This window comes from Passer domesticus, chromosome 6 (genome assembly GCF_036417665.1).
Source record: "Passer domesticus isolate bPasDom1 chromosome 6, bPasDom1.hap1, whole genome shotgun sequence".
In the NCBI taxonomy this organism is placed as follows: Eukaryota; Metazoa; Chordata; class Aves; order Passeriformes; family Passeridae; genus Passer; species Passer domesticus.
In genome coordinates, this window is record NC_087479.1 from 40,222,006 (window position 1) to 40,242,951 (window position 20,946).

Consider the following 20,946-nt stretch of genomic DNA (forward strand, 5'->3'; position numbering starts at 1 on the left):
GGATTTTCTGCTCTCTTTTTAAATAGAGGTGCTGCTCTGCATTTATCCTGCAGAAAGTAGCTCCAAAAGGTTCAGCTCCTGTGTTTTGAGGGGCAGGTGGTGAGGCATGGGACAGTGCTTAATTCTTGCCTATGTTTGTTCTGCAGCCTCTGAAGGATGAGAAAGTTTTGCCTGACTTATACAGAGGCTTTACTGTGACTACAGAGTTATCGTGCAATGCTATCATAACACAGCTTCTCAGGCCAGCAGCTTTTGGCAGTCACTATCTTTGCCTTAAGACAAAAAAAAAAAAATGCAACCTCTTGAGCATATAGCAAGCCAACCCGAGAAATATTGCTAGAGAGATGATCAAACACTTGGATGCACTTTCTGTGAGTTAGCTAGCAAGGCCAGCCCCTTCTGCTGACGTCTTTCCTCTCTATCACACATCAGACTTTTCCCAGTGGAGCTGGAGAACAGGCTTCAATGAAAACTGCCTGTTTGCAGCTATATGGAGATTGCAGGCACCACAATTACTATTTCCTCTCCCTGACCTGGAGCAGCAACTCCATCAGCAGGATAGAAAGGTAGCCTTGTTGCCTAGCAAAGGTGGGATGATTTATCTGTGTGTCTAGATTGGTCCCTTTGCTGCAAAGAGAATTGCTTTCAGACTTCCAAGGAGAATGAAGCCAGGCTAGAATTCGGAGTGGATGTGGGAGAGCTGCTCTCCCAGAGAGTAGAAAGAGCCACAGGGTCTCTGTGCTTTCTGTTCCTGTGCAGCCCAGGACAATGGTTTTGTCTGCTCCAGTTATAGCCCTGGGGGCTACCTTAGGGACTGCAACTAGCATCCTTGCCCTCTGTGGCCTCACCTGCTTCTGCAAATGCAAGCAACCTGGGAAAGGACTCTCAGAAAAGGACCAAGAGGACGAGACGGAAAATACTAAGCCCAGTGTGCTTCAGCCAGTCCAGCAAGTAAGACACAGTCTCTAATTTACTCTGTGATTTTTCTTTAAAGGCGGAGGGTGGGAGTGCAACTTCCCTGTTAGGGTACTCAGCATGTGATTTATGCTGCCTGTTTATCTGCTTACTGTGTTTGGGATATAACAACATGCCAGTGGGAGGAGGAGTGAGGGAAAAACAGAGATGAGCTGGATACCACAGAATTACTGGAGCAGGAGACAGCTGCCACGGAGCCAGAAAGAAAGCTGCTAATGGCAGAAACGGGGGATGAGGACTGGAAATGCTGCTTAGTTGTTAAGATAGATCAGAAGGGAAATTATTTCCTGAGAAGAGAAGGCTGGACTGTACCAGGTGGCACGCAGCATTGTGATGAGGAGATGGCTCCTGCTGAGATCTCGTATAGCAGCTATTTAATTCTATTCACAATATCTCATCGTTCTGCAGGATAGTTCCCTGTCAACAGCTGGTTTCTTGTGAAAACCTTCCCTCCTCCTCCTTCTTCCCTTCTAACTGAGGGGATTAATTATGTGTGAAGCTAAAACAAGGCATTGAAATCATAATAAAAAGCAAGTGAGAATCTAGATTGTGATGACTGGACAATCTCATCACACTGTGAATTTCTTTTTCACTTATTGTAAAAACAATGTGGAGTATGGATAGCGTCAGACATCCCTGTGTGCTCTTTCATTTTTGTTAGAATCCAAACAGCCTGATTTACTCCTGAGCCCAGGGCAAGAGTGGCTCGGGGAATTATAGAACACTTCTAATATACTGATATTAATGGGAATCTCTTCTTCAAAGGGAGGTGTTTGATGATTTCCTCAGTTGAATGTGGTCTTTAGAATAAGCTATAGCACTGGTCTGTCTCTGAAAGTATTACCTGTTGGCTGTTGCTCCTGATATTTGTTTGTGCCTGTGTCCTTTTCACTTTCACCTAACCATTCAACCAAGTATTATGCCATAGTAGCCCATTCTAAAGGCCTGTGCTCCATTGTATAACAGTCTTTGTTTGCCTTTTAATTATTTGAGCTGACTATTATTTTTGGATTCCTAAAGAGTGTAGCTGGAGTCCTAATTGAACTCGTCTGTAATGTTTGTAATTAAATATTCAGTCTTTATCTGGCTTCCACTCTTACCCTCTTAGCAGAAAAGAACCTTGGCATCCTCATGTTCTTGTTGCAGTTTATGATGAAGAAAGACAACCAAATCTACAAACAGTATTGTAGGAACTGGTGCAGATACAGAGAATGGCATTAGCAGATCTTGTTGTTGCTGGAGTGGGGAGGAGAGGTGTAGTAGGATGGCTTCACTGACCATGTATTAACTTCTGCATGGAGTTTAGGACTTCTTAAGAGATTGCTGCTAATTCTGAGCCTCCCCCCATGAGCATGTTGAATAACTCCTGTTTGCATTTTCCTAGGATGGATTTCATCTGCTATTCTGTTTGATAGCTTAGTTATGTCCCTTTCAGGCTCCTTTCTTGTCTTTTCTACCCCATAGAGGGGATTTGCTAACACCTGTATATAAGAATGTACAATGATGCAGAGATTTTTCCCAAGTTTACTGTTAACATGAATGAAAAATGTGTAACTTTGACAGCCACATCACTTTGCAAAGCATTTTTTCTAGCTGTTGTCTGCAGCAACACAAACCACAGAAAACTTTGCCATCAGGCTCTTTCTATGAGAGTTTGATGTTGTTATCTCCAAGCCCAGAAACATCTCAAATTGTCCTTTTAACTCCATCCTTGGACTGGGCTTTTTTGTTTTATACAGCTTTTTGGGAAACATTTTGGGAAAGTGTTAATCCATCCTGGATCTTGTCAATGGGGGTACTATCCTGTTTGCAGGTATGAAATAAGCACTATGTCTCCATATTGTTCAGTTAAGCCTCCAGTACTCACCAGCTATTCAGTTATGGTCCTCAAAATATGTCTACATTCATAAGTTTTGCCCTTACTTAATCCAGTATTTGACCAACAGGGGATAAAATTATTCAATCTGCCCTAAATGTATCATTATTACCTGAATGATTGCATTTTTTTAATTTTGAAGTATTATTTCCAATGCTTTATGGTTCTTTTAAAAGAAATCTGGACATATTATAGCAGCCGAGTGAACATTCTGTCACAGAAAGTGCAAAATGTTCTTAGTTTGCATATTCCATATGTTTAGCAATTCTTTCCAATTTAAATAATTCTCTTGCCAGGAACATGAATTCTCCTATGCTGTCACTGAATCAGAATCAGTCTCTATACCTTCAAGAAATGAATGTCAGTTTGAGTTCTGAGCTTGTGAAATTTTATTATCTCTATGTTTATAAATTGTTCTGTCAGGACTTTTTTTTCTGACTACATTAGTACACAGTATGTCCTAGTCAGTGTTGGACACATTTAATTATTGAAACCTGTCAGGGCCACTGATTCTGATAAACACAGATGACAAAAGAAAGATGCAGCAAGTCTGTATTTTATTCACTTGGCATGTGTCCCATGACAATGATGCTTGTATTTGCTATAGACAGAGGCTCCCCATGGACATGCCCTGCATATATGAAGAGGAGAAGTTCAAACACATACATACATCTACAAAACAATGAGAAACTGAGAAACTGCTGTAAATTTGCAAAGTCTCAGCAAAACCTGCAGAATGAAGAATGAAACACATCCAGCAATGGCAACACTATTGTGCTTTGAGTGACATTGGGCAGGGACACAGAAGGATCATTTGCAGCCTCCTTGCTCCTTTTAGTTTACTTGCTTTCATGCATTTCTGCAGAGCTCTCTGAACTCTTCTGCTTGTCTTTATTTAAGACACAACTGCTGAGTTGCAAAGGAAACTTCCACAGGGCGCTGGTATGTAACTGGATTAGCACACAGCACTTGGGAAAAGAGCTGGCAGCAACATAATAAACAGAGGCAGATGCAGTTGGAAGAGAGGGTGGGCTAATCCCACTGTGCTTGCATATGTCTCTCGTCTCTAATTCTGCAGAGCAGACAGACGAGGAATATTTAGACCCAATGGAGTTCTTAGATGCTGTGTGCTGATTGATTTTCTGACCAAATACCTGGCAAGGTACTTAGCAAGAGGAAGAAAAGGCTGTACTAACAATGCCTCAAATTTGTGTGGTGTTTTTCATCACAAAGGATCTGGAAGTGCTTTGAGTGTTGGCAGCACAGAGCAATCCAGGCAGGAGGCTCTGGTGTGTGGCCAGTGAGTGGCAGGACAGCAGCCTGACACAGCAGCTCCTGGAGAGAGGACAGCAGAGGCTGACCATCACTGTGTGTGCTGGATGTAATGCATCTGCACAACAAAAACAACCTGCCTTTTCTAGCTGCTGTCAGTGATTCCTCACGTATTCTGCTTGGTTTGCTTCAATTTTAGAAGCATGGAACACTACATTTAAAATTTGGATGAGTAACTTCACATTTCCTAGGTATTTTAGGACTGATGAGGCTCACATCTCTATCAGAGGGATCACACTTATGGCCCCATACCATGTAATTTACATTATATCTAAACTCCACTGAATGCTAGGTGAGGATGTCACACAATGACGTCTTTCTGTCTCAGCCCACTTCTCTTTCAAGGCCCTTAAAATTAGACAAGATACTATGTTGCACAGTAGCCTTCCTAAACACTGGTGCACTGGCTGCCTTGAGAAGATGGAGTCACTGACCTGATTAGTTCCCTACCACTGCCAAGTGTACGCAACCAGGATCTCCACAAGCAGAATATGACTAGGCTAACATCCAAGACAGCCCTCTTTCTTCAGCTCTGTTTCTTGAGAGATAGGTATGCTTCCTCTGGACATACAAGCTGGGACCAGGAAATCCCAACACAGACAAGAGATTCCGGGCACCATCTACGTTCATTATTAATAGGAAACAATAAGACTAATAAAAAAAATTAATTACAGTTATGAACCTTTTCTGCCTTGTCCTCAGTCTTGACCAAAAATAGGTTAGCAGGCAGTAGGTTGGAGATAATCCCACTGCACAATAATCAACCAAAATGGCTATTTTAGTTGTGGTTTTGTCTTCCTTGTTTTGGAAACATTAATAAAATCTGTTGCAAGGGTTTGGGTCACTTGCTAGTCAGCTTTTGTTCTTCCCCATCAATTAATCCAAATAGAAATGAATCAGGAATGATTCATTTATAAGGTGGCATGCTTTCTTGGGACATAAGCAGAAGAAAACTGTTCTATTCCATTAAAATATTTTGTTTTGGGAGAACAGTAATGCCTTTTCTGGTAGCCTTTGCTCGGACTACCTGAGCATCTTGCAGGTTCTTCTGCTTATCCCATGTTCATGATTCAGCAGGGAATTGAAGTGTTAAGAACAAATCAGACATAAATCCAAGTTTCAGTCCTGGTATAATAAAGGGGAAATGTGTGTCTGATGGTCAGGTGGAGCTCTCGTCCACAGAACCAAGAGGCTGACATAACCATAAACTCTTCTTGGTTTGCCAGTCCAGGGCACATTTGTTCAACCAGCTCTCCTTAGTCTTATTGCATCATGGTCATACTTGCTTCACGTTTGATTTGTCTTTGCACTCTTAACGCTTACTATATACTCACATAAAATATGATGGATTCTGTGAGATCTCTTACTCTTGGATTTGATTTCAAACATCAAAGTAAAAATTGCCATATCTTAATCAAAGCAAAATTAACTTTGTGGTTAATTTCTTTACTAAAATGAAAGGATTAATTAATGAAAATATTAACTGGTACCAGAACAGAGGAAAAATCAAATTATAAGAACATATATTTTTCTTATAGTAATCAAACATCTGTAGAGAAATAAATCTGAAAAGAAACACACCAAGTACAAGGTATCATTGTTGGCAAGAAAGTCTCCAGACCTACAGGCAGTGGTTTCTACAAACCAAGAAAAAAATGATGGTAGGACTGACCACAGGCCCTGCTTTTTTCCTGTCTCAGCTCATCTAACGTTAAGAGAATTGGAGGAGTTAATGTAATTTGTGCAAAGTAATAAACAAAGCTTTAATTTTCAGTTCAACATTAAGAAAACTGCAGAGCCAGTCCAGCCTCGAGCACTTCTGAAGTTTCCCAACATTTATGGCCCCAAACCAGAAGTAACTTCACCTGAAATTGTTAACTACACGCAGTACTCTCTAAAGACAACAGAAGAAGCAGTTACTGGAAAACATACTGCTTTGGATGAGAATAGGATGAAGATACAAGTCAATGAGGAGCTGTTTGTTCTCCCTCAAAACGGTAGGAGCTTTTGGTCTTCAAACTAGCAATCGCTTTAGTGGGTGTGGATCTGTCATACTTCTAAGCATAATGTGATTGTTGTCAGATAAATAAATGTGGAATTTATTGGATGCTTTTCGCTTTCTTATCATGAGCACTCTGAGTTTTGCTTTCAACACATTTGTTTAGTAGAAGGAGTCTGGAGCTCATAAGAACATTCTGATAACAAAGGTGTAGCTGTATCTTGTTGCATTTTTTTTTTACCTAAACATTTTTTGTTTTGAAGAATCTGTCTCCCTGGTAGCAGATATTTTGCAGAAAAGCACATTTAGTGGAGTTGTGCTGAAAGCAGTAGTCAGAGTATGTGTGAAATATCTGGCCAAAATTAGGCAGAGTATCTCCTCCAGGTCAAATGCTATTTGTCCAACAACTGTCCTAGTCAGCAACAGTGGGGCTCAAAGCTTCTAATTTTCTCTCTCCTTTATTGCCATGGTTTGGTAAGATGTTCTTGGCTTATTGTAATGTGCAGTGAAACTGAAGGCTGACACCTCAAAGGTTTTTGCCAAACAGAATTCCTGTTTCCCAGCCAGCCCAAAGGGTAACACTCCAAATCCTGAAACATAAGATTTCTAGAGCCTGAGAGAAAATGCACTCTTAATTATATGCATCTGTAGGCAACATGTCTGGGTTTCTTCCATACTGATTTTTAACTTCACAGCCATATTTTTAACAGAGTAATTTACTCTTATGGTTACCACTGTAATAAACCCTTCCTGAAGGTTTGCCAGAGACAATGCCATCTGCTGCTATTTTTACTGAGTATTCTTTTTAGTTATTTTTAATTTTTTGAGATTCTATTTTTGCCCTACTGGAAGGACAATTGCTACCTTCACCCCTCCAACCTGAGGCTTGTGAGTAAGGAAAAGAAAGTACCATGGGAATCAAATGCATTGGAGGAAGAGGCTGTCTAAGCCACATCCTTAGGTGTCAGGGAAAAGATTATCAGGGTGGAAAGGATGAAAGATGATAGCTGCATTTAGGCTAAAGCTTTATATAAGTGTTGGTGTAGCAGCCTCGCTGCACTGCTAATGGCACAAGCAAGTTTCCTTCCTGCTCTGCCTGATTATATAGCTCAAGTGTTGCTAAAATTAAGCAAGAATTGTTGCATTCTCCTTTTGATGCCACAATGAACTGGTCTGAACTGTGGCTGAGATTTTTAGGAGGAAGTGTGCTGGTCCCACTATTGTGTTCTGTGTGAATCAGAGCTGACCTTGCAGATAACAGCTTTGGATGACAAAAATCTCTGGCTTTTCTTTTAGTGTTGCAACTTGCTTTATTTCAATATGAAATACATCCTCAGCTCCAAAATCATGCATGGAGAAACTGCCTTATGGATTTCAAAGTTCATTGCCTTCAACCTGATCAAGTGCTATGGAAATGGATGTCTTTTGCATGACAAAGACTTCATTGGTAAAATTAAAAGAAAAACAAAGCAAAATGTTTAGAGAGGTCTGACCTAATGCAGAGTTGCACAGCAGTTCAAAAGCAGACTCACATTCTTATTGCAGAGAACATAAGATTTAGTTTAATAATACCAGTTAAAAGAATATAAAACAAGTAATGAGTGTCATTCAGACACCTTGGTTTAGTCATAAGGTAAAAGAGCAAGTGTGTGAACCATAATAGAGCACAAGGTGGTAGAGAGCAGAAGTCTTGTCCAAATGCTGTAGAAAGAGCTGAAAGTGCAAGTAAACAGAACAAAAAGTATGTATGATGATGGATGAAGAAGGAAAATAAATTCTAGTCGTGCCTACAAAGTGCAGAAAGAGTGAGACATTTAGAAACATAAAGTCAAGAGAAAGTGGATTTGCTGTCTTGGGAAGGGAAAGAGCTGCTTGCTAAAGGGGCTATTTCAGTTCCAGGTGTGGTCAAGGACGTGTGTGTCACGGAGCACCTGAAGCCCGAGCGGGCAGGCGGCGCGCAGCAGCCCCCCGAGCTGCACTACTCCCTGCTCTACGACCCACAGCGGGCCCAGCTGCGCGTGGCCCTCCTCCAAGGTAAGGGCACTCGGCCCGAACGGGGCAGCACACAGGGTGATTGCACCTACAGACAGCTCCCCTCCTATCTCAAGGCCAACAGGTGCCCTCAGGACCACTGGATGTTTCACTGGTGCTGGGCTGGCAGAACAGGAATAGCTGTCAATGTCACTGCTTGAAGAGAAGGCCTGGCTTGGGAACAGTTGTTTGCACAGCTTTGTCAGGAACTAGGATGGACTCCTCCAGTCCAAGACATGGTACAAAGCAACCTCTTATTTTTATTTTTTCCTTTGGTGGCAAGAGGAATGGGGTTACTACCTCCTTCCTCTCCATATCTTTCATGTTTTTCAACCTGATCCACTCCCTTCTGCCCTTTCCTCAAGTCAAGCCAAAGCCTGAGCTGGAGATACCAGACTTATTTTAAGTCCCTCTGTCAGTGCCTGGCCAGGCGGCCAGGCTCTGTGTCACTCTTTGACAACTGCAACAGCTTCTCCACTCAGGGCTGGAGCATCATCAGTTCCTCTGGGAGAGTAAAATAAGCTGACTGAATAATTCATGCACAGTGTAGATCTCTGTGGAAACCTAATCAAATCACACCCTCTGAGGCAAGAATTGAAAAGGTGCTGAATGGCAGCCACTGCTGCCAGCAGCGAGCCTACTGTTCCCCTCAGGATGGACACCCACGCTGGCTGGCTGCCACCCTGGCACTCCTGTGCACAGGACCTGCTCTGCTCACCAGTGCTGAAGAGCCCTGTGACCCACAGGTCCTGGCAGTTCAGGAGCAGCTGTCCTTGGACTCTGCAGCAAGGACAACAGTTTTCCCCTCAAAGCTGTGATACTCAGTGACCCCTTGGAGGAGGGGGCGTTCCTCTTGCTGCCAGAGAAGGCAGTGCAGCTCTGTTGCTGCAGCTGAAGAGGAGTGTGAAATGCCATTCTCACTCTAGACTTTTCAACATAAAAGGGTGTCTTGGTTTGAAAAGACAGATATAAAATTAGGGATGAATGTCTCTTGATGCAGGTCTTTTGGGCTTCTTTTGGGTGGCTTCTGATGGATTCATTTACCAGAGGTTGGACCAGCAGAATGCAATGACCCTTAGACATTGGCCTGGAGGGATGGATGTGTGCCAAGGGAAGCTCTATCCCATTTCTGATGTCTGTGACTGACTTTCCTGTTTTTAAAGTCATTGTAAGGAGCTTTTTTGTGTGCCAAGGTAAAAGTAAATGAGAACTGCCAATCCCTGTTTCATGCTGCCTCATTTCAATGCTGTTCTACATCTTTCAACAGAATGTGTTTTCTTGAACTCAGCTGTTGCTCTCCCAAGCACTGGCAGCATCCTTCTGCAGTGGCACAAGGACAGGGACAATGTGCAGCCTGAGGAAAACACCACAGCATGGGCTCACAGCTTAATCTGCCCCCACGCAGGCAGGAACAGGGGTCAATGTCTATGCAGCTGTTTTATTTTATTGCTGTCATGAAACAAGCAATTTAGCCACAGATATTTCAGGGCTGTCTTTTGTGAGCGGTCCTTACCATCCATCTTTTCCAGCTATGCATGGTGGAATGAGTGGGGACCAAGACACTGGCTGCCATTGCTACATACTGGGCACACTGGAGAGCAAGTCTGGCATTGCTGAGGCCCAGACAGAGCTGAAGAAGAAGGTGCTTCACACCCTTTGGGAGGAGGTGCTGCAATTCTCACTAACAGAAGAGGAGATGCCAGGAGGAACACTGACTCTCACCCTGAGAAACTGTGACAAGTTCTCCAGGCACAGCATTGTGGGGGAACTGAAACTGAACCTTGCTGAAATGGAGGAATCCTTTGGGAAGGCCCAGTGGGAAAGGCTGAAGAGCCCAGAGAAGGTATGGACTCAGTCTGCGTTTGTAGCTCAGAAACCCTAATGATTAAGTGTTTGGACAAGAGAAACCCTTTTCCTAGACAGCTGTATGTGGGTGGGTGGCTTTATTTGTTTGCAGCAGGTTTAGAAGGGTGATGTTTGACTGCAGAGATCACTCAGCACAGCTCTGTGCTGGTCTGTAGCTCATCATATCAGAAGCCCTTCTGTCTAATGCTCCCAGGTGTTAATGTGTCACAACTCCCTCAACTCCTCCCCAATTACACGACAATCTGACACTGGCATCTGTAATTCAAATGCTATGTCTAGAAAAAGGTGTGTGAGCTTCTGAGAATTATTGACACAGGACCAGAGTGGCAAGAGCTGAAATATCAGAGTACCTGTAGTGCCCAATGGAGGGACTCTGCAAGGCTGGGTGTGGTAAGGTACACGATGGTACCCCAGGGAGCCTAAATCTGGAGTGAAATGGGACTGGAATGCTGGACTGAAGGACACTTACACTTACCAAAATCAATCCAGTGCTATTTGTTCTGGGAGATATCAAAATATCATTCATTGCATTGTCTTGGTTTCCTTAAACATCAAAACCTTCCTTTCTTTTCTTATCCACGTTTTGCCAGTTGCACAGACAGAAAAAATGGAGGGAAGAATTCCAACAGTTCTTGAAGTGGGTACAGAGGATGCTTCATGTGCACTAATTTCTTGCACATTTCCTCAGGAGCCTTTTTCCTGCCATGAGCTAGGCTGTACTTCTAGCAGCAGCAATTCACTTAGCATGGCAGCAGGATGCTGCTACCACTGCTGCTCATTCATCACAACAAGTGGGACCTCTTGTAGTCTGCTGTGGTATGGCTGAGCAATGCAAAACAACACCAGCACCATCACTAAGCACAAATTATTACCTGTCACCATCAGGGATGAGGGCTCTCCACTGAGCTGGCCACAGACACGGAGTTAGCATTTCTGATTTCCAGTAGTGCTGATTTATCTGATAACCACTTGAATACTAACAGTACTGTCCACACTAAAAAAACATCTGTCAGGGAGAGAGGCAGCAGAAACAAACGGGTGGTCTGAATGAGTTTAATAAACTTCAAGCATGAGACTCAGTACTTGTCTAATAGCTACCCTCCTCCCTCCCCTCTCTCCCCATACTGAAGCATCTGCTTTTTTAGCAATACACAAGGCACATTTTGTTCACAGCAATGATAAGTTGTTATTCCAGTGCACCTGATGCAGTCCTGATATACAGGGAATTCTGCCTTGGTCCAGCTTCACAACCACACACAGAAACAGGACAGCATTCATTTCTTCTCCAGGCTGACAGCACAAGGTTAACACCAGCAGTACTGCTGAACAGTGCCCCAGTTTGAGCTGAGGATGTGCAGTGAAAGCTGAATTTGCGTCATCTGGGACCTGAGAGAGCCAACCATTGCACAGATAGCTTATGTATACAGATCCTGAATCATTCATTGAGAACCAGAGGGAGGGAGTGAGGAGGAGCTGATCAAAAAAGAGGAGCTATTTTTGACAACGTTCATCCAGGAAGAAAGTTACTGAGCTTTGTCAAGAGTGTGACATTTCCTTGAAATGCCGGGAAGGGCAGAAAATTCGTTCTTACCTTCCCAGTAATTCTCCCACACAGAAGGGAAGGAGCCCAGAGTGGAGCTTACAGCTAACCAGGTAATCATCAATTAGCATTCAGGAATTCCTTGAGTCCTGTGAGCAATGCAAAGCCTAGATACTGGAGACTGATAGCCTTATCTTGTCTTGCTTCCCTCCCACTGCTTTGCTAATGACAGTAATGATAGTGGGTTGATGGTAGTGTGTCCTTGCATAGCAACTTCCCTTTTGTGATTTCATGGTGCCCTGCACGTAAATCATTGATGACCCCTCGTTGCTTTTTATTCATTTTGCATAGAAAGAAAGACTGAAGCTCTGATGGTTGTATGAATTTGCAGGATTTCAGCACAAAATGTAGGTTATGGACTAAATAGAAAAAAAAGAAACAAAGAAAACAAAGCCCAGAAGGGGAAGGGAAAGTACCTCTGGTTTGGTCTGTTCAAGCAAAACTCCAGCAGAGCCCAACTATTGCAGGTTTTGTTTTCATGTGGATACAGGCTGGCCAAAAATTTGATCAGCACACTAGGAGCTAGAAAGTCATGAGTACAAGGTGTGATCCGAGTACAATGCGTGTGTTTGTGTGTGTGCGCACGTCTACAGAGCCCCACCCCCTCCCAATCTCCACCGCATCTGTCTGTGCCTGCAGCTACAGGAACCAAATCCTAGCCAAGAGCTATAGAATGGGACCTGCTGAGATGTGGTGGGGGTAAATAAACAAAAGCAGCTTATGACATGCCTAAACGCTGGGTTTGCATTGAGGTGGTGTTTGGGTTTGTCCCTGAGTGTACAATTCTTTTGTGGTGGGCATACAGGCATTTGAAACTGCCTCTTTTTATGTGTGAGCTTTTATAAGATGCAATTCAATTTAAGACAGGATTCATATAAGTGAAATGCATACAAGCCCTTCATTACTACCTGAGTGCATGAAAAATAGATTTACTTGGGCTGACTAGGGATTGAATTTCAGGCTTCCTTGCTAATGCCCTTCCACCTGATTTGTGCGGGACAAATTAGTCATTTGAACCAGACAGTGATGACAGCCATGTTTTCTGGAGAGTCAATCAGCTCATGGAGAGCATACACGGCCTGTCCTTGCCTGTTTTGAGAAACTGGTTGAAAACTTAATTTGAAATATTTATGGCTCATTTAGTAGCGACACTGCAGAGCACAGAAATAGCCTGGAGAGAAGGGCTGTCTATCCTCGAGGATGTAGAACACGCTAAGGAGCCCAGAACGAGTCTGTTGAATTGGCATTGGCTTTCTGGGGACTCTTCTGGGTCATTAACCTCACAGTAAACCAGATTTCTGTCACAAGCTCCCACTCACTGAGAGAATAACTACTCCCCTTTTGTTCCTTGCCATGGGCTGTCAGCTCTGCACACAACGGTGGGGGATTTCTCTCCTTCCCTGCTGGCTCCCGAGAGGAAATGGCATTACTCTTTTACAGGAGAGCAGTGGTGGTGTGACTGTGACCCTAGGCTTTCCCCCCAGGGGCTGCTTGTCCAGGGCAAATGGAAGTAAGGGGAAAGGGAAAGGGAAAGGGAAAGGGAAAGGGAAAGGGAAAGGGAAAGGGAAAGGGAAAGGGAAAGGGAAAGGGAAAGGGAAAGGGAAAGGGAAAGGGAGTCTCCCACAGGGGATGCAGGGAAAGCTGCTCACAGTCCTGATGGAAGGCAGGTGGGAAGGAAGACTAATGTACTGTGCCCAGCTCGTGGAGGATTTCAGCTTGGCTGGGTTTTTTCTCATACCAAATAGAGTGTCAAGGAAGGTGTAGTCCAGGTCCAGGTCAGACTCAGCCCCAAACACCATCTCTGCTTTCCCAAGGAGCCCTACATTCCTGAAGGGCAATGCAGGCTGGAGGCTGAGTCCAGTCAGAGCCTTCTGGGAAATGGAGAACCTGGAACCAAAATTGAATTACAAAAAGCATTAAAGGGGATAGTGGACATAAACACAGAACAGTTAGGTAGTCTCTCAAAATAGGAATTTCTGGCTATTTGCACTGTCAGTGACAGATCTTCTTCTGATTAAATATTGCACTAAAAGTTGATGTCAGGAAGCAGTTACTTTCCAGTGCCATAAGGTTTCAGTAACTCACATTATGGGAGCCTTATGAGCCTCCGACATCTTTGCCAGGTTTATTCTCATCCAGCGTAACTGGAAAGATCTCCTGCACAAAGACAGAGAGACAACTTGTTTGGTCTATGTCATTCCACCCATCAGTCTTCTGCTGTTGTTTTCCTAATGTTCTGACCAAGATTATATAAAAAATTAACCCTTTCTGTGTCTCCATTTCCAGGAGCCATCCACGGGCCATGGGGAGGTTCTGCTCTCTATTAGCTACCTGCCAGCAGCCAATCGCCTGCTGGTGGTGATTATTAAGGCTAAAAACCTCCATTCCAAGCAGCTGAAAGATCTGCTAGGAAGTGGTGAGTGTTATAGCAAGGAAACAGATACTCTTGTTTCTACTATTATGTAAATCTAGAAAGAAAGGGGGAAGGGTGAAGTCTGTCAGGAAAAAAAAAAAAAGCCTGGCTTAGAAAGCCAAAGAGATCTGAATAATTTCTAAAAAGTGAAAACCAAATGCCCCCTGACAAATATTTTTACTGTGCTGCCTCAGTTTGATGTCACCAGTGTAAATTCTCTTGCATTTTGGGGTGCAGATTCAGGCATCACATTATAAAAAAAAAATTAAGATGTTAGAGAGTGTCCAAAGGATGGCCATAAGGATGGTGAAGTGCCTGGAGTGGAAGCCTTAGAAAGAATGGCTGAGATCACTTGCTCTGTTCAGCCTGGAGAAGAGGGAGGGGAGCCCCTATTTGTGGCCTTCAACATCCTCACAAGGGGAAGTGAAATGGCAGACACTGATCTCCTCTCTCTCATGGACAGGGACAGGACCTGAGGACATAGCATGAAGCTGAGTCAAGGGAGACTTAGGCTGGTCACAGCACCAGCCTGATTGAGTTCAAAAAGCATTTGGACAACACTCTTGGGCACATGGCGTGATTTTTGGGGTGTCCTGTGCAGGGCCAGGAGTTGGACTCCATGATCCTGATGGGTCCCCTCTAACTCAGCTTTATTCTAGTCTAGCCTAGTCTATTTGTTGCATGCTCATTAACATGGTGTATTTCTCCCCTCCTTATACAGATGTTTCTGTCAAGGTGACACTGAGGCATCAGTCACTGAAGCTGAAGAAGAAGCAGACCAAACGTGCAAAACACAAGATCAACCCTGTGTGGAATGAGATGATCATGTTTGAGGTGCCTCATGAGCTCCTGCGTGCCTCCAGCGTGGAGCTGGAAATGCTGAGCCAGGATGGAGCTGGCCAGAGCCATGTGCTTGGCAAGTGCAGTCTGGGCTTACACGTCACAGGAACAGAGAGAAACCACTGGGAAGAAATGCTGAGGAACCCCAGGAAACAGATAGCCATGTGGCATCAGCTCCACATGTAGGCTCATCGTGATTACTGACAACAAGATTCCCACCAGGCCTCAGAGCCTGGGGGAGTAAGCTGGATTTCATCTTCCACCTTCACCTCCATGAAATTGCTCAGCACAGCACTCTTACTACAGCACCCTTCTCTGATCTTCCTGCCCATGCTAGCCCAGGAAACTGCCGTGAAAATGTATTTAAAGGACAGGCTCTCACCTAATCAAGTGGTTGTCTCAAACAAGGGGTTGGCTGCCTGGATGGTTTGAATTAGTTTTATTTGCCTGCCCACTGTCTCTTCTGAGAGGTCTCCATTTCTGTAGAGGAGCAGAGGGGAGGAAAGAAGAGCAAAGTTATCATGGAAATATAAGCCCTTCATTGGCATCTAGTGCTGTCACCCAAGTCCCTTGATGAACGTTGGCTCCATAATCACAAACACGCAACTGTTTTATCAATCACTGCTTTTCATAATACTCCACAAGACTGAGAAATGAAGATCAGAAAAGTGACTGTCATGGCAGGCACAAAGAAGAAGTACGAGAAGGAGAGTGAAGCCAAAGTGCAGTAAATGGATACCTAGAAAAATATACAGAATGAAGGGAGAGAACAGAGGAAGAAGAAAGGGAGAGACAGTCAATACCCTCATCCTGTGTAGCCTTTGAAGCAAACACTGCCAAGCAAGAAGTCAATTACCTTCCTTTACTTTTGTTTCCTGGAGAGTTTGATACCTTGTATTTAAGGTTCATGAAAACTGCTGAAAATATGAATGTTTAGTTTAGCAGAATACCTGTACCATTTGTCTTTCTATGGTGTCATCCAGGAAGATCCTAAATATGGACAAAAAGTTATTGTTGATTTTACCTCCTAAAACTTGGACCAAACCTTTCTGTTTACTGCCATATTTTCTGTTTGGGTTTATCCCAAGTTTCAAATATGCTAATTATATTCCAGACAACATCTAAAATTAGGCAAAAGAAGTGGGATCATTACATACTTTAGCAGCTGATGGTTCTGGTTTGACAGTTAACTATTGCACTCAAATCCTCATACCAGCATTATTCAAAGACAGCCCTTATTAACTACCATGTATTTCATCATTTCCAGACAGAAGGAATTCACCAACTAGACAGACTCTCCAGGGCTTGTTTTTGTGTGCACTTTCAAGATCTGATGTGGCTTAAATGTTACTTTTAACTGTCGTTTTTTTTGTGTCTCTAGATGGACTGAAAGTCTGGCATTGGCAGTGATAATGTCATGACCCTATAAGCACACTGCTTGTCCTACTACTTTTTTTTTTTTAAGTAGTAGACATGACTTTAAGGGACTTCCATGGGGACAAGGCATCCAAAAATCTGGAAACAGAACCATATAATTTGTAGCTCTGAAAATCTCAGATCTTAATTTTTGCAAGGTCAGATTGCTTCTTGTTTAAATCAAAACATTAAGCTAAGTTTTAACTAGTATCCATCCCATTTTGATGGTGCAGTCAAATAAGTCTAGCAGCTTGTCAAGGGAAGGCTGCCATTCTGTTGGCAAAGAGAAAACAACAGAACCAGTGTCTGAAAACTGGCTGAAGCACCACCATAATGGGTCATGAACTGGGAAATGAAGTTCAGCTGGAAATCAGTAACTAGTGGTGACTGGGGCTGGTCGTGAGGCTGACAGAGTTTAGCACTTTCATAAATGACCTTGAGCAGGGCCTCGGCAGGTTTGTAGATGAAGCTTAGCTTGGAGTAGTGATTGATACACAAGGCAGTTGTGCTGACATTCAGAGGGATGCTGACAGAAATGCTGGAGAAATGCTGGGCTAACAGGAACCTCCTGAAATTCAACAAGGAGAAGTGGCACCTGAGGAAGAACAACGCCTTGCAGTGCAGGGGTGAAGGCTGACAATCTGTAAAGGAGCTTTCCAGAAAAGGACCTGGGTGTCCTGGTGGGCACCAAGTTGAACCTGAGCCAGCAGTGTGGTCTTGCAGCAGAGAAGGACAACAGTGCCTTGTGCTGCGTTAAGCAATGCCAGCAGGTCAAAGGAGGGGGATCCTTCCTTTCAACTCAGTACCGGTGAGGACACTTCTGGAATGCTGTGTCTGTTGCTGGACTCCCCAGGGCAAGAAAGATATGGAGATTCTGGAAAGAGTGCAGCAAATGGCCATGAAAATGTTTAAAGGACTGGTGCATCTTCTGTAAGAGGAGAGCTGGAACTGTTTACATCAATGTGTACAGATACCTGACCTGGGAGAGGACAAAAGAAGATGGAGACTCTTTTCACTGGTGTCCAGTGACAAGACAAGAGTCAAGGTCACAAGTTGCGATGTAGGTAATTCCATTTGAACACATGAAAAATACCAATAATAAACACCTTTTTTTACTGTGAATACAATCAAATACTAGAACAAGTTGGCAGAAGAGGTTGTTGAGGGTCCCCATGCTTGGAGACAGTGAAAATTTGATGAAATACAGCATGAACAACCTTCTCTAGTTTATCCCACTTTGAGCAGGGGTGAGTTTGGACAATATGATCTCCAGAGGCCCTTTATATCCTCAGCAATGCTACGATTCTGTGAAGAAACTGACAAGGTTGATGCATACTGAAAACTCCTATCTTTACACTACTATTTCTTTTGTGGATGGTGTAGCCAGGAATTACAGCATCATTTTGAAGAGAGCAATAAAATAATCTCTGAGCAACCAGACAGACAGAAAAGCTAAGTATGCCCATGAACCTTACACCCAATATTTTAATCTCTGATATTGATCTATTGGCTAGAGGGCATGCAAACAAACAAAAAAAAAATTGGTTTCTTGTTTTGCTCTTCTTGTACAGGGTTTTGTTTACTAACAAAAAGCTGTAGGATACTGTGAGTAACTGGACACAGGGGTCTAGTTGATAGTGAATTCTTAATGCTTACTGTGATTCTGATTTGCCTGTAGTTGTACCTATATGTCTGGAGTAATCATTTCCATATAAGTGCAGAAATTATTGGAATGTTGGCCTAATTCACATATAGGTTCCAGGCAGCACAGTGATTTTTTGGAGGATAATGATCAGAAGAATAACTTCACATAATGATGCCATTTGGCTGACAGTGGAAAGCCTGAAGGACCAAATATTTGCCTTGCTGCCAACTCCTCTAGTTCTGCATCCTGCTTGTTTCACTGAGCCTTTTATAACATCTTGATGAGTGATTATAAACACCATTATCTGCCTGTGCCCTGGTGATTCTGGCACACCCTCTAATAGATATCAATCGGTCCTATGGCATTTAAAAGCACAGATCCTCAGAATCTGACTTAGCTCTGGCAAAACAATGTCCTCTTTTCCAGCAGACAAATATGTGTATACACACTACTTAACCACGAATCCGTCTAAGGAGCAAAGTGGTGCCATCAGTGTTAATGAACGGCATTGTTTCCTCCTTCACTGCAGTGGGATTTAATGGGAAAGAGAGAAAGAGTGAAAATGCATACATCTTCCCCGGATGGATCATTCTTGTTGTCTGGCATTTTAGCCTGCAAGGAATGCTCCTCGCCATCAGCACAGCCCGAACAAAGGCTGCCAGGAGTGCCTGGGAGGAGGCGGCCGCTGGCCGGGGCTGACAGCGGGCACGTACCGGGGACCAGGAATGCTGTGTACGTGTGGTACCCGAGGGGCAGGGGCAGACCGGCCTTTTGAGCTCTGCTAACAGGAGCTGTGTGTCACCCATCGCATCCCAGCGTCTGCCCAGGCCCTGCCCTCACCCCTCCGAACAGCCTGTGCAGCAGGGCCTGGGTGTCCCTGAGCCTCAGCACCCCGAGGTGCTGAACTGTCCCAGCAGACAAAGGGCTGCGAATGGTTGTGGTAGGTGACAAAGTCATGAGGATAAATCTGAAGTATTTGGAAATGCCATTGCATCAAGCAGCTTCAGCAACTTGAGCTGTCAAAGTATCACTGAAGTGCAATAAGGACAGAACCAGACAGGCCCTTGTTTTTCATCTCCTGAAGCTGAAAATGCAGGAGCAACAGCAAGCACCACTGTGTATTAAATTAAAGGATGCTGCTTGTAAATTGCATTGTAAGAGAAGAAGCAAAAAAACCCCAGTTATGGCAATTAATGTTCCTAAGACATATGTGTGACCAAAAGCAGCCACAAGAGTCCCCAGTGGCTAGTTAGTGGCTGAACTGATTATTTTGCCTGCTATAAGCATTAATATGAAGAAGCTGTAAGCCAAAAGACTGTAGGGAATAACGAAGGAGGAAAAAAAAAAAAGATGGTGTGAGGCAATCTACCTGGTCAGAATGAATGACCCTTTTCACTAAAGGCCAGAATTGTGAGTTTAAGGACAGGGATTCACAGTCCCTCATCTAGTGACAAAGCACAAACAACCAGATTACTGTAAAAAAGCCTGAGAAACGCAGCTCCCTTATATTACCCAGCTTTGCCTGGGAAAGGTGGCCTCCTGAGGTGGCCTCTGCTCAGAGGGGGCTGAGGCCAGAGGAAATGACTTGTGACTACATTGAGTTCCTTTGTTAAAATATAGACTTGTAGCCATCTGTTGTTTTGCCTCAACCTGCCCTCAGAGCTAGATCTTCCTCCCCAAAAATGATCTAGTTTGATTTTAAGCAATTTGTCCTACAGTAGAAGGATTGATAAGCACAAATCATCAATAGTCACTAAAATATCTGGGATGTTTTAGACTCATTACTACCCTCAGCACCCTTCCCCAGTTGTAAGGGGAGTGGTTACAGCTGGTGCCCTGTAAGGGTTATATTTTTTCAATGCAGGGTTTTCCCCTCAGTTGTTATTCCAAATAGCCTTGCATGCTAATAAGAAACATGTTTGCTTTGCAAAGGCAATACATCAGAAAGTAATGGAAAATTCCTTTCAGCAGGACTGGGAAAATTTTTAGGCTCAACTATTTTCCCAGGTATTGATGGGCTTTCAATACCTTGAACAGCTGTACCTTGTATTGCTAGCATCTGTCTTCAGTATTATCTGGCAGTAGTGTTCAAAACCACTCTTCCCCCCCCCACCAAAATGAAGTAGGTTGTCATTTGGGGCCTAGAATTACAGTCCAAGGTTTGCCCAAATTTTCCTAATGTCTAAGATGAGTTGACTACAATAAGATTTAATATGAACTGGAAGCTAAAGTGGCTTGGACCATGCTTCTTGCACTCTTTTGATAGTCAGTTTGAAGTCTGATTGAAGGACAGACCTTTGACAGCATTTTTATGTGTTTCAGAATTTAACTAAGTGTTAAAATGTATTTTGTCAATTTGTTGAAAGAAGCATGATGAGTAAATAGTAACACTCAACACTTAATATTATTTCTTCTGTTTTCAATATGAACAAGAAAAATAGCAAAGTGAAATAGTGATTTGTGGCCTTCCAGCATGAGGGGGCTTTTCTGCTTACTTGGTCCTTTGGTGTCCCAGTGTGTTTATTGTAAAAAGGCAGATATTGTTTGTCAAGACTCGATATTGTTCTCACAATCCAAGGCACAAAAACAGAGCATGACGCTCAGCCATTGTGTCTAATATTACAGCACAACATGTAAAACACTGCAAGTAAATAATTCCAAGCTGTACCAATGCTGTGTCTGCATTGTTTACTCTACAGTAAGTCCCCTCTGCTTGCAGCTCATGTCAGGGGCACAGAGTGCTGGCATGAGTCAACAGGAGGTGCTCTGAAGGGTGTCATCAAAGGATGGGTGTACAATGAGAAGAGGAGGAGTCAGCAATAGAGGCCTGTCCTGAGCAAGCACAAGAAATCTGTTGGCTTTTTCAGAAAGGTGGCAGCTAAACAAAGCTCTAAAGGAGCTACAAGGAGATTAGAGAATGGGATCTGGGGACCAGTTTCTTCCCAGGTACTGG

The 20,946-nt window shown here is 43.5% G+C and overlaps 1 protein-coding gene across 2 annotated transcripts; it reads left to right on the top strand.

Moving 5' to 3' along the window:
• The first annotated feature begins 403 nt into the window (after positions 1–403).
• SYT13 (synaptotagmin 13) lies at positions 404–20,660 on the top strand. Of its 2 annotated transcripts, none has more exons than XM_064424917.1 (6): positions 404–951; positions 5,958–6,180; positions 8,076–8,216; positions 9,743–10,056; positions 13,966–14,095; positions 14,814–20,660. In XM_064424917.1, exons 1-6 carry the CDS (start codon positions 769–771, stop codon positions 15,116–15,118), a joined length of 1,296 nt encoding a protein of 431 aa, XP_064280987.1. In that variant the 5' UTR covers positions 404–768; the 3' UTR covers positions 15,119–20,660. The 2 variants fall into 2 exon arrangements, with proteins under 2 accessions (XP_064280987.1, XP_064280988.1); XM_064424918.1 differs by having other exon boundaries at positions 405–951; positions 8,082–8,216.
• Positions 20,661–20,946: the final 286 nt, after the last annotated feature.